General features: G+C 39.6%; 2 protein-coding genes across 3 annotated transcripts in view; one reads left to right on the plus strand and one right to left on the minus strand.

The window, feature by feature from the left end:
- LOC106868125 (uncharacterized) overlaps positions 1-1,732 on the plus strand; it is a 48,224-nt gene extending 46,492 nt beyond the window's left edge. For both annotated transcript variants that reach the window (XM_014913257.3, XM_014913256.3), the window contains exon 5: positions 903-1,732. In XM_014913257.3, coding sequence (XP_014768743.1) covers positions 903-1,522 — 620 coding nt within the window. In that variant the 3' untranslated portion in view covers positions 1,523-1,732. The remainder of the gene's footprint in view (positions 1-902) is intronic.
- LOC106868134 (uncharacterized) lies at positions 1,555-24,983 on the minus strand. Its single transcript, XM_014913265.3, has 3 exons — positions 24,850-24,983; positions 17,218-17,431; positions 1,555-7,633 (listed from the first exon to the last, which is right to left on the minus strand). Exons 2-3 carry the CDS (start codon positions 17,314-17,316, stop codon positions 4,280-4,282), a joined length of 3,453 nt encoding a protein of 1,150 aa, XP_014768751.2. The 5' UTR covers positions 17,317-17,431; positions 24,850-24,983; the 3' UTR covers positions 1,555-4,279.
- Between the last annotated feature and the right edge of the window lie 597 nt (positions 24,984-25,580).

Raw genomic sequence — 25,580 nt, forward strand, 5'->3', positions numbered from 1 at the left:
GGAAATAGGAAAAAATTTAGAAACCTCTCATGGAAAATGAGAGAATACCAGATCAGTGTTATATAAGCAATATGCAAAATGTGTAATGGAAAACTGTCAGTAAGAAATGTCAAAAGCAAAACACCAAGAACTGCCCTTGTGGTTTTCTTGGGATAGTTTATAAGTTTTGCTGTAATGGAACCTTCAGGAGCTTAGTACATAAAGTACATTACATATTTAAGATGCTTAGTTTTTATTGCCATTAGAGAATTTTTATCTCTATGCAAATAGTCATGTATTAGATATTCATACCAGGGTTGTGGTGCTGTCAAGATATGTTGCAACTACTTTGTTACCAAATCTGTTCATAAACAACTGAAGACTGGTGTTTCACAACAGCGAAAAATTTAATCAGGAGAAACAGTTGAAATGAAGTATACCATCTTTTACATGGGTTAGGCCTGCACATGAGATAATATTGTTGTTCAAACGTATTCAATTCATGACACATTGTCACTATTCTTCCTAGTACTTGAATTCATGTATTAATAACTCTATTGTAGTCATAATTTCTTCTTATTTTCCTTAAATGGTTTAGTCAGGATAAAGGGCACAGTGCCCATGACCTTCACAGGCCATCTATCATCAATTGTCTGAGGTTTTTTGTTTTTGTACATCATCTTCTTCATACAGTACCTTTTCTCATCTACCAGTGCCTTTTCTACATTGTCATTTTCTTCAATTCATATTGCTTAACTTCTCCTGAATATCTCAGGAAAAACGTTTAGCCTAGTTTTTTTTCTAATTGCTTCATGTTATCTGTGAGAATTTGTTGTCTCTATATTTTACTTTTTTACTACATTTCTTTATCAATATTTCTAGGATGTAAATTAATTGTGATTTTTACTTTACTAATCTTTCAGTCCGTCTGCATAGAAATCCTTCCAATGTGATTGCAACATTATCCACCTCATCACATCCAAGAAAACAACTAGAACATAATGAACTTGATATCTTAAACCCAAGTGAGCATTTTAAAACTTGTTATCCTTGTAATGTGGAGCCTTCAGCTGAAATAGTTCAGGATGAGGATGATGATGACGATGATAATGATCCTAGCTGGCAGGATTTCAAGAGAGACCCATTTCAAACTCTACATAATCCTCAAAAAGTGATTGACTTGCATCAGAAGCCAAAAATTGATAAACTTACAGATTTAAACAAAACTTTTCTGTATGAATCTACAACTCTTTCTCCTCAAAATTCTTCTGTGGCAGAGGCAGCATATAACCTTCCTTTTCAAAACCCTACAAAGAGGACCGAAGATGAGAATATTATTTGTCCTTATTGTTCAAGAAGCTTTCTTTATTTAGAAATGGGTAAATTCCAAGAGCATATTGCTAACTGTTCCTCCCAAGGTGAAACAAGAGACTCACACCGTAAATGCCCTGTATGTGACAAAAACTTTCAACATGTATCTCAAAAGGATTTTGAAGTGCATGTTAACATGCATTTTGACCAAATGGATGGGCTGGATATCTGAGATACTGTTTAATATTTAAGATATTTGGTTGATTTTTTTATTTGCTATTATTTATTTATATTTTGTATTAAGTTATCTTCAAACATGTACAGCAATATATGCTGCTATAATTTATTCTCCTTTATATTATAGAAATTATTAAATTGAGTACAAAATTATATTGTATATTATAATAAACATTTTGACTCTATTTAGAATCAATTTCATGCATCTTTTGTTGTAATTTGTTTTGTTTACTCTTTAATAAAGAGTTTAAAACATCTAAACAATTTCTCTGAGGGTGAGGAATGGAAAATAACAGATGGTCTGAAGCCAAAAAAGTAAGAAAATCAGATTGTACTAAATGTTAATTATTTAGTTGAGTTGTCCACTGCATAATATCTCGCTCACTAACATTGTCAGTAGCACAATGATTCATTCAGTCATTTCTATAAAGGGATAGGTGATAAAATGGACATTCAGCTATAACAATCATAACATGCACAACAACAAAGATTTGTCTGTTTTTTCTGTTGTTCTGTATATTAGATGACAAAGGACAACAAGTAGCAAAACATTGTGCTGGAACAGATCTGTCCAATCTGTGCCTACATGGAAAAATGAAACAGTTCTATATTTGAGAGATGAGGAATTATGTACATTATTTACATTTGACATATTTTTCCTCATCCTGTTTGTTGTTAGCACAACGTTTCGGCTGATGTAGGTTATACAAAGGTAAAACATGCTGCCCCCTCAAAATAAGGGTAGAGGAACATCGCAGAGCTGTGACATGAGGAGACATTGATAAATCGGATATAGCTGATCATGTATGAAAAAACGGAGACTGGGATGAAGTTAAAATAATAGACAGAGAACACCACTGGAAAATACGAAAACTAAAAGAGGCAGCACATATGCTAGGACACAGTAACCTCCTAAGCAAACCTAGTGCAGATATAAGTAGCATATGGGAACCAGTATTAAGGAAGAATAGGAAAATATTAGATTTATAAACCCTAAAATTCACGCCATAATTGCCCACAGGAATATGGCATAGTGGTTAAGAGTGCGAAGTTTGATTCCAGGCAGTGACCTGAATAAGAATAATAATAATATCATAAAAATACCTTAGGAATGAGAACCCAGGTTCAAAATTCCTCCAGGACACCTGATGAAGGCTAGAGAGTACATCAGCTGAAATATTGTGTTAACAACAAACAAGATGAGGATAAATATCTGTCAAATGTAAATAATGGAAAAATGAACATAAAATACTGATGATGCTGATTATGAAGATTTCTACAATCTGTAACTGCACCAAGGTAGAGTATTTTGTAAGATGCAGGTATGATTATGTGGTTAATGAGTTTGCTTCCCAGCCACATGGTTTTTGGGTTCAGTCCCACTATGTGACACCATGGGTAAGTATCTTCTGCTATAGCCCTGGACTAGTTAAAGCCTTGTGAGTAGATTTGGTAGACTGAAACTGAAACAAGCTCATTATATGTATATGTGTGTGTGTATGCATGTGTATATATCTTGGTGGTGAGCTGGCAAAATTGTTACTGCACTAGGTAAAATGCTTAGCAATGTTTCATCCATCCCTATGTTCAGAGTTCAAATTCTACCAAAGTCGATTTTGCCTTTCATCCTTTCGGGGCCAATAAAATAAGTACCAACTGCATGTGGGGATCAATCTAATTGACTGATTTCTTTTGCCCAAAAGTTGCTGGCCATATGCCAAAATTTGAAACCAATACATATATACATATATATATATATATTGTATGTATTTTCTGATTTCACTTAGGCATAGTGATATCAATAACCAATTGTTAGAACTCAATACATACATTCTTGAGTTCACTGCTTCTTATAGCAGAAAAAGCTGCCAGCCAATGAAGTTGATTTTATGACTCTTGTTCTCTTGTCATTCATGAATTAATATATATGTTAATGTATTTGTTATTTGTTTCTGTGAATGAGTTTGTATTCCCTTTGACTGCTCATGTTTTGCTTACTAATTGTGAGCAATGGCTTTGCTAACAGTATGATTTGCTTGCATTTCACTATGAAAGCACATCCAGGCTTGATATGTTGTACAATTTTTGTAAAGCAAAAGGCTCATCCGTACTGTGTTGTTTGTTTCCTATTCTCTACATAAATATGTCTAAGCTGCTTGTTTGATAGACTGGGAAACAAATGGGAAATGATGACGGGAAGGACATCCATATAAAGAAGCCTCTGCCCCCAAAATACTCCTGTCTGACCCATGCAATCATAGAAAAGAGTGCATTAAACTGATGATAACAATAATGTAACATTCTGGCTTTCATAAGAATGGTGATAGGAGAGCAACTGAAAAATGCTTGTTGTATTTAGTTAGAGTTCTTGATGTTTGGGATTTGATCCTTGTAGTCATTTCAGATGTTGCTGAAATTAGTACCAGTTAAGAACTAGATTTCATGTAATTGTTGCAACAAAATGGGTCTAAACTCCAAACCAACCTTCCAGTCTCCCCATATATGTGGGAAAGAAAAAGAAAAAAAATTCTTTTAATACTGAGTGCTTTATTGATATCAGCCAGGATCTTTTAATCCTTCTTTTCTTTTAACTGTGTGTGTGTGTGTGTACACATATATATTTTAATTTCATCTATTATGCTGATGAAGTATCTTTCGAATATTTTCCATTGATGTCTGCACTTTCTTTGGTTCTTTGATATCTAAACTAAAACTAGTGGATTCTGTAAGGATGTCTAACTTCTCATTTATTTCATTTTTGATTGTTTTTGTTTTTCTTTAGTGGTAAAATAGCGTAATATTTAATTGAATCGTCCTCATTATCAAGACATTTCATTCTTTCAATCTTTCCACGATAGAAGAGTAATCTTACGCAAGGAAGAATCTTCTCAACTCGAATGGCTTGCTTAATTGAATCTATTTGCCAGTTAAGTTCGTTTTTTGATTTAATTACTGAATAAGTATCATTTAACATTGCCGTCAGAAGATTTATAAAAATAATGATACCTATTAGAAAATATAAGCAATATAATGCTTTGTACATGTGAGTCAGTGAACTACCTTCATTCAAGGCATCTTGCAAACTAAAATCAAATATTTCTCCCATTCCTAACATTAAATTAAACAACGCAAAGATTGTTAACCAAGGGTTTTCGTCCTTAAGATTACCGGAACCATTTAACCAGATATGAAATGAAAGCGAAAAAGCTAATAAAACGCACGTGTACATGCAAAAAAACCTCAAAATGTCCCTTTCTAACATTTCCGATAGCACACGCCAAAAGTAATGCAATGGTTTCAAACCTCGTATAAAAGTTATGCCAAGAAGCCAACCATAGCATAAAACCACACCTAAACATATGTAGTAGTCTGGATTATTTGTACATCGCTGAATAATCCATGCGATAGAAAGTACTGAATAAATGGACATTATTATTGTTAATAGAAATTTTTTTCGTACATATTTTGTGAATTTTTTCAATTTATATTGACAAGAATTTTTATCAATGTCTGCACCTAAGTATAGTTTATTGTGTTGATGATGATTTTCATCATCATCTTCAGGATCCTCGTCACGTCCTTTATATCCTAAATAATTGCAGGTAGAACGGAACAAAGATATCAGACAGAAAATTAGGATTACAACTGGTTCACATAAGCTACAAATAACTATTAGATTTAAGTTAATGTTCTTCACTTCATCTACTTTATATTTCACCAGCTGATTGGCATTGACAGTCAACAAGAGCATATGTGAAAAATGCACCAACATTGCCGCGGCACACAGAACCTGATTCATTTCTTTGTATACTACTGCGATATGTTTTAATGGTAAGATAGTGAAAAGTTCCCCAAGCGACGGCTTAGTTTCCATACTAAGAAATATTTCAAAGGCGCTGCTAGAAGGCATACTTGTATCAGAGTCTTTTTTAATGTTTTTGAAACGTATATCATTGTTTAACAGGATTTGTGTCACATCAAAATACTTACAATCGTCTATATCAAACTGCGTTACATATTTTAGTGTCATCAGTTTATTTATAATGTCTTTAGCACATTTTATGAAAGCCAAACTAAACACACTTAACTGTTTTTTGTTCTTCACTTCAAAAATTAATTTTCGGAAGTCTTTGGAAGAAAATTTCAAGTTATTTTTAGAAGTAAAATGATCATGTAGTATGTCGAAAAATTCGAGACATTCACTGTTTCTGATGCAAATTTTAACTAAATCATGGAGGACAGTATTTTCTTTCTCTTTGTACTTAAATGTTAAATCAATATTGTGTTGAAGTAACCTTTTAAAGCAACATAAAAATCTTTTTTCAATGACTTTAAAAACTACAGTTTCTCCTTCTTTATTCCTTTTGTTGAGATCTGCTTTGTTCATTTTAAAGTCATAAATATCGAGCATCTTCTGAAATATTTCTGGTTGCCCGGCACGAATAGCTAAATGATATGGAGTATCACCATTCATATCAGATGTATTACAGGTCAAACTACGGCATTCCCAAATAACGTCTGGTGAGCCATATAGTGCGGCCACATGAAGGGCATTTCTTCCTTCCTTATCAATGTCATTTAAATTATCCCAAGAATGTCTGTTCATCATGTAATTAACTAAAAGCTTCATGACCTCGGCAGAAGTACTTTTAGATTTTGCAGCAATATGCAAAATTGTTTCTCCATTGCAATTTTTAATATTAGCTTTTGCTCCTAATTTAAGAAACGCATTTATTGTTTCAAAATTTCCAGTCGAAGCAGCTAAATGAAATGCGGTTTCCTCGTTATTATTTTGTTCATTAAGGAAATTTGGGTCCTTAAAACGCTCCACGATATCATGATGCTTACCTTGAGCGGCAATATGCAGTATTGTATTACCACCTTCATCTTTTATTTTCATATCTAATTTACGTTTTTCTAAAATCTCTAGTCCACTTAAATCTCCATTTTTTGCAATCTCAAACACAGGTGAGCGAGTGTTAAATAGCATCTTCATCTCGGTGCTTCCCTGAGTAATTTTTTCCGCAATAATATGTATGAGACCTTGAAAACAAGCTTTATTTCTCTTAAGTAGTGCAAAGGACCAAATATCCTTGCCTTCCATATTCTTGAGATAGACATTACAACCATATTCTATCAGCATCCGAACAATATGCACCTGATCATTTTGTATTGCCAAAAACAAAGCCGTATCTCCTTTTGCATTTGTTACATTAAGGTCTGCCTTATTCTGGATTAAAAGTCGTAAGACATCTTCGTGACCTTTATTCGCTGCATAATGAATAGGATATAGCTGATAGCAGTCAGGGGTGTTCACATCAATCAGAGATGAGGCAATTATCGCTTCAACGATTTTACTGTAGCCGAAAGCTGATGCAAGATTAAGAGATGATATTAAATCTGATTGATGTTCATTTGTGAAATATTTTAAAAGAATGTTGACGCATTCGATGTGTCCATAACGTACTGCCCAACGAAGTGCAGTACATCCATTAATGTTTTTTAAAAATGGGCAAGCACCCATACTTATAAGCTCTTCAATTAGTGACTTCTGATCACCCCGTGTCGCCCACATTAATGCGGTTTCTTCCATCAGAGTTTTACTATCTACGGTAATTCCCTGCGATTTATAGAAATTTGTTAATTCACTTAGGCCTAAATAAGCAGCTAAATGGTAACATGTTGTTGTTCGGAATAATTTCCCCGGAATATTCATAAGAACTTCTTGTAGAATAATTTCCGGACGATTTTCGTTTGGGAATTTGTCTAAGAAACATTTTGCCATTTCTTTATCGTTTGATTCAGTTATATATTGTAATAAACTTTTCTCAATAATTCCTTCATTTCTAACTAGATCATATTTCTTAAGCAAGATATATTCATCTAAATATTCAATTAGACACTTGACTGTTTCGATTTGGTTATCTTCCATAGCATATTGCAAGGCACGTTGTTTCAGAGAATCTGATTTATTTTCCAGGTATTCTTTAAGAAGTTCTACTGAGTCATCTTTTACTTTACTTCGCAATTCATCAGGAGACGTAGCTGATTGTTCTGACCAGTCAATGTCTTTGAATTGTGCAAAGTCATAATCTTCTAGGAGTCTCTGCAAAAAGTTTTATTTTAAAATTAACAAACAATATAAACAGTTGATGTCTGTATATAATTATTAATTGTACTACAATGTTTAAGATAAGAATAAAATTTTGCACAATAAAACACAAATTATTTAACATTTAACTTTCCCAACTGGCATTTAAATTGAAAAATAAAATCTATAATAATAAAAGTGTAATTCTGTCTGTCCGTCTGGGACCCCTGTAGTTCAGTCTACATTTGCTCTGCAAAGACATATTTTTTTAAATCAGGATGATCCCGGAATTGAAACTCGGCCCTTCATTTGGTTCTTAAACATCTAGCATTGGGATCTGATTTAAAAGCATTTTGGTTGCTATTACTAGCAGGTAAAGCTTGGATGATCCACGCCAACTTCGTTGGCATTTGTCAAATGACGTCAGAGATCAAGGGGAAAATAAATGACACTTGCTTCGTTAATTTTACGTCGTAATAAGAACTGGGATAAACTGACTAACAGTTGGAATTCATCTTGGGACTGGGAGAATAGAATGATTACATTACTGAATTAATTCTCATCTATCCATAACCTCTGATCAAACGCCACCATATAGTCATTATAGACGTATCATAGTGAATGTCATTTAGCTCTCTTTAGTTTTGGGCGGCAGGTCCAATTAGTTCTCTGCAAGAGCCAGCTTAAAAGTCTGCATGGAGTGTGGCTTTTTAGCTAGTTTAAAATAAATTAAAAGTTTCTTTTAGGACGGCTTAGAAAAACAACACTTTCTGGAACGTCATAACAGATTGCAGAGAATTGGCAGTAATTCCATATAAACCTAAATCATTTCTAGGATTCTTGGAAAGGATATAACAAAACTGTTTGTAGTTGTCTTCTACAGATCGAGGAGAATCTGAGCACTAGTTCCTAAAAAGACACCAACTATACTGATTTTTTTTCTATTTGCATGAAATGATTAGCTGTGCATTCTCGTGTCATTTGGTTTGGTCAAAGCAGTGAGAGTTAGTTAAATATCTTGCTCAGGAAGAGTGATGAAATCTTGATATCCACACGAACCTCCGACTCTCCCACGAAAAAGGAATTAATACCAAACTTGGCATCCGATATTATTTAAATTTAAGGAACTTTAGGCATTTATTTCGACGCGCTATCATTTACTCACAACTGTTCACTCACGCCCGTCAATTATAATCCCTTCTATTATAGGCACAAAGTATGAAATTTGGGGTAAATGGGGGCGGAGACTAGTCGATTTCATCGACCCCAGTACTTGAGTGGTCCTTATTTCATCGACCTCGAAAGGTGGAATTTGAACTCAGAAGGAAAAGACAGACGAAACACCATTAAGCATTTTGTCCAGTACGCTAACAATTCTCCCAGTTCACTGCCTTAATAATAATAATAATAATAATAATGATGATGATGATGATGATGTGGATAATAATTTCAAAATTTGGTGCAGGGCCCGCAGTTTTTGAGGGGAGGGAAAAATCGATTACGTTGACACCAGTACGTGACTGATACTTATTTTATCGATCACAAAAGGATGAAAGACAAAATCGACCTCAACGGAATTTGAACTCGGAACGTGAAGACGAGCGAAATGCTTTTTAAGCATTTTATCCGGCGTGCTAACGGTTCTGTCCGCTTGCCGTCTCAACTGTGATGATAAGGATTTCTTCCGACTATTTATTTTGAGTTCGAATTCTGCCACGGTTCACTTTGCTTTCATTATTTTGGGGTCGATGAAATAAAGTACCACTCAAGTACTGGGGTCAATATAATCGACTAGCTTCCTTCCGCCAAATTTCATACCTTGTGCCTATAATAGAAAGAAGAAAAAAAATAATCTTTCTAACCCTAACCCTAACCCCGAAAAAGCTATTCCACTCCGCAACGACGTACCCGGCACCGCAACTACATATCCGGCGCCGTAAATACGTGCCAGGGCCCGTTTATACGAAACTACAGCACGTTCTTGCGGCACTCGGCACGTTTTTCCGGCGCCGGGCACATTCTTGCGGTTCCAGGCACGCTATTGCGTCCCCAGACACGTTCTTGAGGCTTTGGGAACGTTTTTACCGCGCAGGACACGTTCTTTCGGTGCCGGGCACGTGCTTGTGACGCCAGGTACGTTCTTGCGGACCCAGGCACCTTCTTCCAACCCTGGGCACGTTCTTATGGTTACAGGCAAATTCTTACGGCACTGGGCACGTTCTTGCGGAACTAGAAGCGTTCCTTCGGCAACGGGAATGTTGTTGCGGCGCAGGTCACGTTATTGCGACGCCGGGCACATACTTACGTTCCCGAGCCCGTTTTTGCCGCCCCAGTTACGTACTTACGGCCACAGGCTCGTTCTTGCGGCCTCATGCACGTACATATGGCCCCAAGCAGATACATACGGCCCTAGGCACTTCTTGCGGCTCTAGACCCGTTCTTGCGGCCACAGGTTCGTTCTTTCGGGGTTGGGCACGTAATTATTGCCCCTCTCTCGTTCTTGTGGCCACAGGCACATACTTAAAGCCCAGGGCATGTACTTGCGGCCCAGGAGCGTACTTACTGCCCCAGCCTCGTTGTTGCACCAGGCACCTTCTTGTGGTCCAAGACACGTTCTTGCGGCCCTAGGCACTTTCTAGCGACTCCAGGCTCGTTCTTTCGGTGCCAGGCACCTTCTTCCAGCCATAGGCACGTTCTTGCGGTTCAACGCACGTCATTGCGTCTCCAGTAACGTTTTTGCGGCGCCGGGTACGTTCTTGCGATGCCTGGTAAGTTCTTGCGACACCAGGCACGTTCTTGCAACCCTCGGAACTTTCTTGCGCTTCCAAGCACGTTATTGCGTCCCCAGTCATGTTCTTGCCGCGCCGGACATGTTCTTGCGGCTTCGGGAACGTTTTTGCACCGTCGGACCCGTTTCTCCGGCGCTAAGCACGTTCTTGCGTCGCAAGGCATGTTCTTGCGAATGCAGGCACGGGTTTGCGGCGCCGGGCACGTAATTATTGCCCCGGTCTCGTTCTTCTCGCCACAGGCACGTACTTACGGACCCGGACATGTACTTGCGGCCCCACATGCGTACTTACTGCCTCGGGATCGTTCTTGCGACGCCAGTCAACTTCTTGCGGTACCAGGCACGTTCTTGCGGCCCTAAGCACGTTCTAGCGGCCCCATGATTGATCTTTCGGCGCCAGGCACCTTCTTGCAGCCCTGGGCACGTGCTTGCGGTTCCGGGCACGTTATTGCGTCCCCAGTCACGTTCTTGTGGCTTCGGGAACGTTTTTGCGACGCCGGCCACGTTCATTCGACGCCAGGTAAGTTCTTGCGGACCCAAGCACCTTCTTTCAGCCCTGGGCACGTTCCTTCGGCGCCGGGGAGGTTGTTGCAGCGCCGGAAACGTTCTTGCAGCGCCGGAAACGTTCTTGCAGCGCCTGGCACATACTTACGTTCCCGATCCCGTTTTTTTCCGCCCCAGTCACGTACTTACGATTCCACGTTCGTTCCTGGGGCCCGAAGTACGTACCTCTGGCTCCAGGCACCTTCTTGCGGCCCCAGGCTCGTTCTTTCGGCGCCAGGGACTTCTTGCGGTTCCAAGCACATTATTGCGTCCCCATTCCCGTTTTTGTGGCGCCGGGCACGTGCTTGCGACGCCCACAACGTTCTTGCGCCACCAGGTACGTCCTTGTTGCCGCATGCCCATTCTTGCAGTCTTGGGCACGTCCTTTCGGTTCCAGGCACGTTAATGCGTCCCCAGTCACGTTCTTGCCGCGCCGGACACGTTCTTGCGATTTCGGGAACGATTTTGCGGCGCCGGACACGTTCTTTCAGCGCCGGACACGTTCTTTCGGCGCCGGGCACGTGCTTGCGGTTCCAGGCACGTTCTTGCGACGCCAGGTACGTTCTTATAACCCCAGGAACGTTCTTGCAGCCCTGGTCACGTTCTTGCGGTACCAGCCACGTTATTACGTCCGCAGTCACATTCTTGCGTCACCAGACACATTTTTCGGGCGCCGGGCATGTATTTGCGAATGCGAGCATGTGCTTGCGTCGCCGGGCACATAATTATTGCCCCCTCTCGTTCTTGTGGCCACATGCACGTACTTACGGCCAAGGGCATGTAATTGCGACCCCAGACGCGTAGTTACTGCCCCGGGCTCGTTCTTGCGGCGCCAGGAACCTCCTTGTGGTCCCAGGCACGTTCTTTCGGCGCCAGGGATGTTCTTGCGGTTCCAAGCACATTATTGCGTCCCCATTCACGTTTTGTCGGCGCCGGGCACGTGCTTGCTATTCCAGACAGGTTCTTGCGACGCCAGGTACGTTCTTACGGCCCCAGGAACGTTCTTGCAGCCTTGGTCACGTTCTTGCGGTACCAGGCACGTTATTACGTCCGCAGTCACATTCTTGCGTCACCGGACACTTTTCTCGGGCGCCGGGCATGTATTTGCGAATGCGTGCATGCGCTTGCGTCACCGGGCACGTAATTATTTCCCACCTCTCGTTCTTGTGGCCACAGGCACGTACTTAAGGCCAAGGGCATGTAATTGCGGCCCCGGGCTCGTTCTTGCGACGCCAGGAACCTCCTTGTGGTCCCAGGCACGTTCTTTCGGCCCAAGGCACGTTCTAGCGGCCACAGGTTCATTCTTTCGGCGCGAGGCACGTTCTTGCGGTTCCAGGCACGTTATTGCGTCCACAGTCACCTTCTTGCGGCGCCTGACGTTCTTGCGGTTTCGGGAACGTTCTTTCGGCGCAGGACACGTTCTTTCGGCACCGAGCACGTGCTTGCGACGCCAGGTACGTTCTTGCGGACCCCAGGTACGTTCTTGCGGACCCAGGCACCTTCTTCCAGCCCTGGACACGTTCTTGCGACGCTGGACACGTTCTTGCGGCTTCGGGAACGTTCTTACAATGCCATGTATGTTTTTGCGGCACTAGGCACGTTCTTGCAGCACTGGGCACGTTATTGCGCCCTCAGTTACGTCCTTGCGCAGCCGGACACGTCTTGCGGCGCTGGGCATTTTCTTGCGAATGCGAGCACATGTTTGCGACGCCGGCTCGTTCTTGCGGTTTCAGGCACGTTCAAGCAGCCCTGGACACGTTCCTGCGGTTCCAGGCACGTTATTGCGTCCCCAGTCACGTTCTTACCACGCCGGACACAATTTTGTGGCTTCGGGAACGTTTTTGAAGCGCCGGACAAGTTCTTGCGACGCCAGACACGTTCTTGCGGTTACAAGCACGTTATTACGTCCCCAGTAACGTTCTTGCAGCGCCGGACACGTTCTTGCGGCTTCGGGAACGTTTTAGCGGTGCCGGACACATTCTTTCGGTGCCGTGCACGTGCTTGCGACCGGGGCAGTAACTACGCGCCTAGAGCCGCAAGTACATGCCCGGGTCGTAAGTACGTGCCTGTGACCACAAGAACGAAACAGGTGCAATAATTACGTGCCCGGCGCCGCAAGTATGTGCCCGCATTCGCAACAAAATGCCCAGAGCCGCAAGAACGTGCCTGAACCGCAACAGTGTGCCTAAGGCCACAGGAAGATGCCTTGGGCCGCAATAAGGTGCCGGGCGCCGCAAGAACGTGGCCGGGGGCAGTAAATACGCGCCTGGGGTCGCAGGTAAGTTCCTAGACCCATATGTACGTTCCTGGGGCCGTGAGTACGTGCCCGCAGCCGTAACTATGCGCAGGGGCGGCAAAAACGTGCCCAGGACCGTCTGTACGTGCTCGGGGTCCGCAAGAGCTTTCTCCGTGACGCAATAACGTAACCGGCTCCCCAAGAACGTGCCCGGCGACGCAAGAAAGTGCTCGGTACCGCAAGAACGTGCCTGGCGCTGCAAGAACGTGTTCGGCGTTGCAAGAGCGCACCTGGCACCACAAGAGCGTGCTTGGGGCCGCAAGAACGTGCCCGGAGCCATAAGTACGTTCCCCGTATCGCAAGAATGTGCCCGGAAACGTAGGAACGTACTTGCGGCCCCAGGCAAGTACTCACGGCCCCGTCACGTACTTACGATGCCAGGGACTTTCTTGCGGCCCCAGGCACGTTCTAGCGTGCCATGTACTTTGTTACTGGATCAGGCACGCTTTTGGGGGCATCACTTACGTTCTTGCGGTGCCAAACACGTTCTTGCCGCGCTGGGCACGCTCTTGCGGCGCCGGGCATGCTGTTGCGGCGCCGGGCACGTTTTGGCAGCGCTGGGCACGTTCATGCAGCACCGGCCACGTTCTTTCGGCGCCGGCTACGTCTTTGCGTCGCCAGGCACGTTCTTGTGACACCGTGCACGCTCCACCGGCGCCAGGCACCTTCTTGAAGAGCCAGGCAAGTTCTTACAGCCTCAGGCACGGTCTTACGGCCACAGGTACCCTCATAGGGCCTTAGGCCCCTTTTGGAATGCCCGAGGCGTCACTAACGCGTTCTTGCGGCGCAGGGCACGTTCTTGCGTAAGCGCCTCAATCCGTACACTATACACTTTTCTACTCACCTTTATTCCCTCTCCTTACTTACCGGTCTATAGCTATTTTGTCTTAATAACGGTCAACCAAACAGTAATTTCACTTTGTTTAACACGTTCTTGCGGTTTTGGGAACGATTTTGCGGCGCCGGATACGCTCTTGCGGCGCCGGGCACGTTCTTGCGGTTCCAGGCACGTTCTTGCGACGCCAGGTACGTTCTTACAGCCACGAGCACGTTCTTGCGGTACCAAGCACGTTATTACGCCCGCAGTCACATTCTTGCGCCGCCGGACACGTTTTCCGGGCGCCGGGCACGTTCTTGCGGCGCCGGGTACGTGCTTGCGGCGCAGGGCACGTTCTTGCGTAAGCGCACCAATCCGTACACTATACACTTTTCTACTCGCCTTTATTCCCTCTCCTTACTTACCGGTCTATAGCTCTTTTGTCTTAATAACGGTCAACCAAACGTGTTAAACTTTGTTTAACACGTTCTTGCGGTTTCGGGCACGTGCTTGCTGTTCTAGGGATGTTCTTGCGACGCCAGGTACATTCTTATGGCCCCAGGCACGTTCTTTCAGCCCTGGGCACGTTCTTGCAGACCTGGGCACGTTCTTGCGGTACCAGGCATGTTATTACGTCCGCAGTCACATTCTTGCGAAAAATAGACAGGGGGTGACGAACAAAAGTATGCAAAAGCATGAAAAGTACATCCCAATACGAGGATATTCACCTAGAGTAAATCGCATGCACAAAAAAACACGATGACTCTGATTATCAAGGTAAAGAACTCTACTCCGGCTTGGTTCGTCAGCTTGCTGGAACATGCTGAGTAGACTCATTTACACAGGCTTTTCTTGCTACTCTCACTCAACAAATTTGCAATAAATTCACTGGAAGAAAGTATCTCCCTCTCCACTCCCATCTTCCCGTCCAACTGAAACTTGAAGAAAGTAATATGGTTTTGGTCAGAGACGTAAGTGTCAGACATTCCAATATTTTCCATCATACAATCTGTTTTGCCATAGCCACTAGAGAGAGAAATTAACTGCCTGCACTTCCCGGCCAAAGGAAAACAGCGAGTCAGTCCTCACAATGGACATGCTGATGCAATGCCCCTTCAATCAGCCTCTTGGAAACAGATAACTAGATCTGTCTCTTTACTAAATCTAATCAATACTGCTCCAGGTTTTCTTTTCAACATGACCCTCCACCGGTTGTTAATATTAGCTCTTTGTCAGAAATCCCGCTTGACGAGTTCGCTATTTCAAACCGTGAAAGATTTTTGTATCAGAAAGAACGTTTACAGTTTCAAGTCGCTGGAGTCCTCTCTCCCAGTCTGCTCGAAGTTGACAGTACATCTCACGAATTGGTGGTCCACGTTGCTAACTATCTGAAATTGTGGAGAGCTTATACTAATCCTATCTGCTAACCTAACGAGTTTTGATATACGTGGAGTCGGTAATAACACTTTAAAAAACTTTTTAGACATTCTGCTGTGCACAATTCCTGACGAACGTTCGTTATGACAAGAAATATAAATGAGGGCGATATCAAACTCCTTCATTTATAAAACTGAAACAGACGTCATGACCAGAGCTGGATGGCTGAAACCAGTAAGAGTAAAAGAATACTAGTTAAAAAATAACTCGCTATAAGTAGTATATCGAATATATTAAATTACATGCATGTACTAGATTTTTCAATATTCTACTATTTTATAGTGTTGTTGATATTATTGTTAATTAAGGTGGCGAGCTGGCGAAATCATTAGCAGTTTTTTGTCTGTCGTTACGTTCTGAGTTCAAATTCTGCCGAGGTCGACTTTGCCTTTCATCCTTTCGGGGTCGATTAAATAAGTACCAGTTACGCACTGGGATCGATATAATCGACTTAATCCGTTTGTCTTTCCTTGTTTGTCCCCTCTGTGTGTAGCCCCTTGTGGGCAGTAAAGAAATAAGAAACGTTAGCACGCTGGGCGATGATGCTTAGCGGTATTTCGTCTGTCTTTACGTTCTGAGTTCAAATTCCGCCGAGGTCGACTTTGCTTTTCGGGTCGATAAATTAAGTACCAGTTGCGTATTGGGGCCGATCTAATCGACTGGCCCCGCCCCCAAAATTTCGGACCTTGTGCCTAGAATAGAAAAGGATATTGTTGTTGATTACCATATCAGCTTTTATTGGATGATCAAAGGTGTTCTAGCTGAGACTATCCAATCTATTTTCAGAACTGCATTTTCCAGTGAGAGATTAGAATACGGTTTGAGAGATTAGAATACGGTTTCAGAGATCTTTAACTGCTATCTTTTTAATTACCATACAACTTTGATCAAAGGTGTTCCAGGACTTTGATCAAAGGCGTTCCAGCCTGGACCATTCCGTCTACTTTTTTAGAACTACGTTATCCAACGTGTCATTCCTTCATTTAGACGTAGGGCATGGTTTGAGGGGCTTTTTTTTCCTGCAGGTTAAGTAACTATTTTTCAAGATCCCTTACTAGCTTGTTAATGAATTGCCCGTCGTTGACTGTGGTGGTGGTGGCGGCGGTGGCGGTGGTGGTGGTGGTGGTGGTGGTGGTGGTATAGCCCCCTGGTTGATCCCTTGTAGTTCATGACATTGTGTAGTGTACAGTTTTGTGTATTAGAGTTAATGAAAGAGCCTCCATGCAGTCGATCGCCCATTTGCAGCCAAGCCTCCTTCGAAGTTTCAAATTTTGACACAAGGCTAGAAATTTCGGAGTGGGAGTTAAGTCGATTATATCGGCCCCAATCTCTTTACTAAATCTAATCGATACTGCTCTAAGTTTTCTTTTCAATATGACCTTCCATCGGTTGTTAATAATAACTCCTTGTCTACTTATTTTTTCGACCCCGAAGATGAAAGGCAAAGTCAACCCCGGCGACATTTGATCTTAGAACGTAAAGTCTGAAGAAATGCCGTTAAGCATATTTTCCGGCTCGGTAAGAATTCTGCCAGCTCGCCGACTTAGCATCTTACCAAATTAAAAAACTAAATAATTTATTGCTACTCGTGTCTGGCCCAGACGTGAATAATGTTCTTAATACAATAATGTAAAAGACAAAAATAATAAAAATAAATAAATAGATAAATAAATAAATAAATAAATAGATAAATAAATAAAGGTGCGAGAATTACTAACCTGGGGAATATTTCTTACGACTATTCGCTCTTCAAGTTCATCTATGTTAGAAACAACGGGAAACATTTCATCCGGCTCAGAAGCTTGGTCACAATACATTGCGGCTTTGTGGTTTGTTTATAGTCAATCTATTCTTAGTTCAATGAGCAACATCTGAATGACTCTCTTATTAGCAGTAGTCACGAATGGCATTTATCAACATATTGATATTCTCCTAGAAAACAAAGTAAGAAATAAGAAAAACCCTTCATAACAGATGTTTTTCCAAGTTAATTCGTTAAGTCAGTGATTTTTTCTTCTTTTTCTAAAATTATTCGCAAATACAGTATAAAACGCTTAATATTGACTATTTTATAAGTATTAGCTATTAACTTCATTCCTTTCTGCCTTTCTTATATTTCTCTCTATCATATATATATATATATATATATATATATATATATATATATATATATATATATATATAAAGAATAAAAAGTTTTGAATGGTACAACAATGCACTATAATACAAAAAATGGACTATCTATCTGTTGTAATTTAGTTATCCATAGTCCGATGATATTTCAGAATACAATTCCTTCTTCAGATATTCTTAGATGGAGTTGCTGCTGTAATCTGTTTTCCAACGGCTTTTCTTTTTTCGGAAGCGTCTCAGCAGTTGTCTCACGAAGCTCCTTCTGGAATTCCTCATGAGAAGTACGTGAGGTCGGCTATGTCTCAATCTCGTGTGTGTTGGTACATCTGTAGCGCTGCTTCTAAGTTATGTATCATACGTGCAGCTTCCTTATTTTCCCCCTTTTATTTCCTCTTCTCTTTTTTTGTTATAAACAATAGATGAGCATATCAAAAATGAACCTACGTGCATCCAGATGTAACTGAATGATATATTGATTACCAACCTCCAGCCTGTTATTAATTTGGGGTCCTAGGCTGTGTATGAGTATAGCTTCCTTAATTCTTAAATTACCCAAATTTCGTTCATTGGCCTCAATTGTGACTGTTATGCTTTTGTCAGTGTTCCGGCATCTGTCTAGATGTTTTCTGAAGGAAATATGGCAAATGAAAGATGGAAGATGGAATATATGAGAATTTATTCTTAATCACGATAATTGTTTCAACACATCTAGCATCGATTCTTTTCTGCCTTTCTTTTTTTTTCTCTATTTTATATACATACATACATACAAACGCGCACGCGCACACGCACGCACGCACACACACATATATATATAAATATATATACACAGACATACATACATATACATATATATAGATATATATATATATACACATATATCTATACATTTATATATATACATATATATATATATATATATATATATATATATATATATATATATATATATATATATATATATATATATATATATATATATATAGGTATATATATATAAATATATAATTTAGAGAAAAGAACCACAGTTCATGAACTCATCCATGAGAATCCACAGTCACATATAGAAAAAATTTAATAAGTAATGTGACTGTGGATTCTCATGGATGAGTTCATGAACTGTGGTTCTGTTCTCTAAATTATATATTTATATATATATACTTATATATATATATATATATATATATATATATATATATATATATATATTTGTTGGAGGTGAACAGACACATCCGTTTTGTGGTTACTGTGAAAAAGATGATGAAATCAACCGAGCAAGGGTTAAGTTAAGAGTATTGTCCCTTGGTACCAAAAACACCATCACTAGGGGTGTTGCAAATTGGAAAGTGTTTTCTAGAAAAGAGTTTATGGGAAATGTGTGTATCTTTAAGGTCGGTGCTCTTGTAGAAATGGAATGTGTGTAGTGGTACAATATGTATAGCGTTTGCGGGGAGGGGCACAGGGCGCATACACATGTGTATTCGTTAGTGTTTTCTTTCTTGTATGTTTTGATTAAATTCTTGGGGCGTTTATGTGTGCATGTGGTGTGTGTAGGGGTACAATATGTGTGGGGCCTTATATTAGGGGTGGAATGGAAAATGACCTCTTGGAGCCAAGGATGTGGCAGTTTAACAAGGTACAGAGGATAGGGTAGAGACGCTAGCGAAGAAAGAAGCCTTTATTACAATCAAGGACCATAAATCATACTTTGCCTCTAACCTCAAGTGCAGACTGATAAACCTTGTGAAATCTGAGATCGGACAGGTGAGCAAACAGCTCATCAGGAAGATCAATAACGGCGTTAGAAATGCTTCTGGCCCTATAGCGTAGCACCAGCGAGGTCATAACATGGTTTAAAACCAATAGCGGAAGGAGTAGAGCTAAATTTACCCAATTCGATATAGTGTACTTTTACTCATCTATTTCTTGGGAGCTCCTTTTTAAGGCACTGGACTTTGCTAGGTCCTACACTGAAGTTAGTGACGAGGACATACGCATTATCACGCACACCAGAAGAACTCTACTCTTCGGTAAGGGGTTGGCTTGGGCCAAACGTACTGACCCAGAAGGCTCCTTCGACATAATTAAGGGCGCTTTTGACAGTGCTGATGTGTGTGACCTCGTTGGTTTTGTAGTGGCGCGAAATTATGGCCGCCATTAAGGAAGTACAATCTACGCATGCGCAAGGGACTTGCCTTCCCGAAAGCCCCTCGAGTGCGCATGCGTAGTAAAATCAGTACTTAAAGAGTTTCTTTCACTTTCTAAGCTTCTTGAGCGCGATGACTTCGATGTAACAGCTACTTGCTCCTCAATACATACTGAGAAAATTCATTCTATTTGTTTATATACATCTATACAAGACCTTTACACATTCGCATCAAAGAACATCTAAACACACAAGCCTCCTCCTTCAGAAAACATCTAGACGGATGCTGGAACACCGACAAAAGCATAACAGTCACAGTTGAGGCCAATGACAAAAATTTGAGAAATCTAAGAATTAAGGAATCTATCCTCATAGACAGAATAGGGCCCCAAATTAACAACAGGTTAGAAATTAGCAATCAATATATTATTTAGCTATATCTGGATGCGTGTAAGTTCATTTCTGGTAACATGCTCATGTATTATATGGAAAAAAAATGTTCGTACAATACATATCTTAGAAGCAGCGCTGCGGATATGCCAACACACAAGAGCTCGAAACATGGCCGCCTTCATGCACTTGTGATGAGGAATTCCGGAAAAAGCTTCGTCAGACCACTGCAGACACGCTTCCGAAAAAAAAATGTCAGTAACCATTGGAAAACCGATTATAGAAGTGACTCGATTAATTCCTATCATTATCCGAAGAAAGAATTTTTATGTGATGGTATGTTGCCAACTTAATGTGGCAGTCCCATGAAAGGGAAGAATGCTACTGCTATTTAGCCCTAGGAAATATCGTTTCGAGTTGGCCATGACACGTTTTCTGTGTCCTTATGTTTTCAAAGGGGAAATAAGCAGCTCCACCCAGCAAAGCCAGCATCCAGAGATTAGTTTCAGAGTCATTGCTCATTATCCCCTTTGAAAACATAAGGACACAGAAAATGTGTCATGGCCAACCGGAAACGGTGTTTCCTAGGGCTAAATAACAGTAGCATTTTTCCCTTTCATGAGACTGCCACATTAAGCTGGCAACAAACCATCACTTTATTGTGCTGCTACTGTATAAATCTCTCTGAGAGATTTAGAATTGTAATATTTCTAGGAATTTTTATATTCCGAAATTTTATATCAGACTTTGAATAATCAAATTATAACAGTTATTATAGTCCACTCTACATTATTGTGCCATTCAAGATACGTTATATTTTACAAACATTACACAATGCTTCCAGGGAATTACAATACCCTCCTATGCTTATTATGTATGAATGTATGCATGAACAAGTATGCGTGTGCGTGTGCGTAAATTCCTGTACGTGTGTATTTATATTTGCATATATACGTATGTGAGCGAGTATATCCATGTGTGTATATGGATGCATGCGACCATATGCATGTACAAGTTTTGTTGTATCGATGCAGATTATACGCACGCAAGCGCATGTGTATGTGCACATATATACGCACATAATTACGTGTATATATATGTATATGAGTGTTCGTATACTATTAATTGGTAACTCAAGTCTGTTAACCCCAAAATTTCATAAAAACCGGTAAACGTTTAAGTTTTTATTTTTTTCAGATTGTCTTAGCATATTTAATAGTGTACGCGTCATTTTTTCAGCCTTTTTTATGCCCTTTAAAATTTAAAACTATAAAATCAACATTTTTAAACTCTAAAGCGAAAACGAATTATACTTTTTAGGTTCCAAAGCCCTTTAAAAGACAAAAAAAGCTGATTTTATAGTTTTGGCACTTTTTAAGCCTTTAGTGTTTAAACCAGCCAAAACCCGTTATATCTAATTCCTCTACTTAATCTTTAAAAAAAATAAACAGATCACGTTAGTGAATTCTCGTAGCTTTGAGATAATATGAGGGCTTTTCTTCCAGAAAGCACAGAATTGGATTTTCTTTCAGAAAGCACAGAACTGGGAGAAAAGCAAAATTAACTGAGGTAGATGTCAACAGAGAAAATATTAACTTCCATAAAGTGGAAAAAATAAATGGAAGGAAAAAAGTTGGTAAATATTTCGGTGTGAACGCAAATAGCTGCTGCTAGAAATAGATGCTAAATCTTTCCTTTTACGCGTGATTTTGATGTCATATTCGTTGAAAGCATGTAAAATAATCTGGAAAACAAAAATAAAACAACGCGAAACAAAACTCCATTGGTGGGAAACTTCGAGGTCCCCATCACCCCACCCGCCTTTCTTTTCCAGGAAAAAGTGGCTTGCGGCAGTTTTGGAGGTCAGATACGTTGAATGCACTGGAAAAAATTTGAGGAAAAAATTATTCCACATCAAAGTACGAAATATTTACCGAAAGAATAAGATCTTGTACCGATTATACCTGTATTTTAATTAATTCAAATTAATGTACTTCATTTTGAAAAGTAGCAAAATTTTTGTCGGTTGCCATCTGGGATAATTTTACTAACAAATCAAACAAGTAGGACGCATTATGAATTCAATTTTAGTGTTTATCCATAATTTTATTGCTTTTACACCTGTTACTTAAATTTAGGTGCCCATAAAAGTCAAATTTACTCAGCAAAATCAGCTAAAATTACATACCAATAAACCAGTAGTATTATAAAGAATTCACTGACAAAATTTCAAATCCGTATGTAAAAAATTTACAAACTTACAAGCAATTATTGTGGATACCCCTCTTGAAACTGAATAATTCAAAATAACGTGGACAAATAAAGCATTACATTTGACAGATTAATATGAACACTAAAGATTCTTAGTGTGTGTACACACACACACACTAAGAACTCATAAATCTGAAGAAAATGCCCTCGTATATTTGTCAGTTGAGTGGGTATATTAATCGAAATCTACAATATTATATATCCTTTACGGCTGATCTTACCTATTGATTTCGCTCTAGTGTTCAACAGAGTGTTAGGTAACAGTCCGATTATGTAACCACTACATACACCCCCCCCCCCACCCCACCCCCACACACAATAAAAAGTGGCGCCCGCCAAATCAGAAAGATCCCACATCCCACATATATATATATATACATGTATCAAAGCAAGGGATTGAAAAAATATTGGTTTCTGATTCATTCACAAAGACGATATAAACATTTTTAAAGCCCATTAAAAACTAAACAAAGTATTATACAGGGTGTTCACAAAGTCTGGGTACATGCGGATTAACACATACTTTAAGAAATTATTATTTTTTATATTTAATTGTTTATGTTATGATTTTATTTACTCCATGTAGCCAGACTTTGTAGACACCCTGTAGATACTCAAGACACATAAACCTCTGTAAAGTAGGTATTTTCAATTACAATTTATTTTGTTTATTTCGACCGCAAAATTACATCAAAATAATAGCCAATGTACAAACAGACAAATCAGAAACTAGAAAAATATACTGGTCGAGGGACTGTAAAAGGGCCACATTTGATAAGTAAAGATCAAGAACCACAAAGTGGTTCTTTGTGTCAAAACAACAGCAACAACATAAGTGAAAAATTAACGAAGAAATTAAAATGCAAGAAAACAATGAAGCAAAAATTTGAAGTGACTTTTAATATCAAAACAGACCACATTCAACAGCAGAAAAATCCATATTGTGGTTGATGATATAAAAAAATACAATTATTTTATAACTGACGTTACAATATCAAAAGACATCAATATTGCCCGCTACCACCACCACCATAAAGAAAATCGATAAATTCTCGGAACTTGGGTTTCGATTATGCTGACTTCTGAGTATTTCTAGTACTTAATTTATCGACTCAAGAGTGATAATAGGCATAGTCCCTTTCCATGGAATTTGAACCTAGAAGGCTCAGAGATGAAACTAATTATTGTTATTTAGTTTAGTGTTCTACCGTTTATTTTGTTTTATTTATTTATTTATTTATTTATCTTATTGGTCATTGAGCCAGATATATTTTTAGAGAAAGGGAAATAAGAATTTGGGACTTTTTAGTCTTTCCCAAGTTTAAAACTTATTATTCCCCCTCAGCTCCCATCATCCAGTTCTTTTAAATATTGATTTCTGATTTGTGAATCCTTGTGATTTGTGAACCTTTTAGTGTCACAATTTTAAGGAAGATGTTATAGTTGATTACATTTATCCAATGCTTAACTGGTATTTCATTATATCAACCACCACGGAAATTAAAATCAGAATGGAGAAAGGCATAATTAAATACAGCAAGGCATTGTCACTGTCGTTCGACTGATTCTGTCAATCCATCACCTTTTGATGGCATAGTACTGCATATCTTAAAAGACAAATAATAGCTATAAAACAAAAATAAGAGTTAGATAGCCCAAGTCAGCTTCGTTCGAAAAAACATGTGATTTAAAAGTAGCAGGCTGAACAACTAAATGTGGTCCATAGATTTATTGCGCTGGATTTTATACCTTGTTTCCTTTTAAACGGATGTTATATTGCATATTCAGCGGTTAATCGTGAAAGATGCAATATGATATGTCCAGTTTATACGCATGTAGATTTCGCTGATGGACATAACAGAGGCAGATTAAGTGGATGCAGCCAAAGCGCGACAGTTTCTCTTCCTCCAAATTTGTCATTAGAGGTGTATACCTCAGCATAATGTTTAGTGGGTAGGGGAGCTGATGAGTTTAATGATGTGACACTTTTTGTGCATATGTGTTCTTTTTATGCTGGTCGGATGGACCGAGATGGAGATATTGTATTTAAGATGGTGTTATAATAAGGTTATAAAATACTATGGTTGTGTATTAGATGTTTGATGGTGATTATATATGGTGTAGGAGCAATTGTGAATATTGGAGCTTACAGCAGCAATAACCTGTGCCCCTCGTATGCCTACGTGCTCGTTAGATTTTAGTTTTTTTCTTTTCTTTTTTTTTTGTGAATTCAACGAGTTGTGTAGATGTAACCTGTCGGTGAACCAAAATTGCGTCTCTGTTTCGTTTCCTGTTTGGAATTACATCATTTCACTTACACCCCTAGTGTCAAAGGGAAATAATAACTCTATAAGATCTTTCTCCCTCCCCTTATCAAGATGAAAGAAATAAAATTTGTAGCAATACTCACTTATATTGATGGTTGTCTTGTAGTGAGACTACAGTGATGGTTAGTTTCTCTGAACCATCTAAAATGCACAGCTTTTGTGGTGATGATCTTTCTGAACAATCTTAATGAATGAATTGATACATGTGGTAAATTCATTATTTATGTTATTGCTGTTGTTGCTTTAAAAAGAACTTACCTAGAAACAGTCACGCTTGACTGGTTGTTTATTCATTCGTATGCAACATCAAAAAGAAAATACAAATCTTATATTACAAAAACATGTATATTTCTATCACATGGCTCTATTGATTGAATAATTAACCGGTATACAAACATTTTTTTAATCGTTATTTATTTTCTCAGAAATATGATAACAAGAATCGGTTGATTGACATGTTTTGAAGGTAATAGGAGTTGCGACATTCATACTGTTCACGATGTCAATAGTGACATATGCCAATTGCTATAACCGCGGGAATCGAACCAAGACGTTAACTTTTTCATCTGCGGTTATTCTACGATGCTCAAAACTGACAAAAACAACATTGAATAAAGAAGTGTAAATTATATCATTTATCATTGCAACCGACCCCGTTGGGTGCATTCGGGTTAGGATTCCAGTTTGAGGAATAAGTTATTGCTTTTCTGCCACCTGTCTCGGGGCTCTGAAACAGGATAAAGAACACTGCGTTTACTCTTCTGACTAAACCTTATTAAAAAAAAAAAAGAAAGGATGAATTTTCATTATCATA

The sequence above is a fragment of the Octopus bimaculoides genome, chromosome 4 (assembly GCF_046866305.1).
Source record: "Octopus bimaculoides isolate indiv1 chromosome 4, ASM4686630v1, whole genome shotgun sequence".
NCBI classification, from domain to species: Eukaryota; Metazoa; Mollusca; class Cephalopoda; order Octopoda; family Octopodidae; genus Octopus; species Octopus bimaculoides.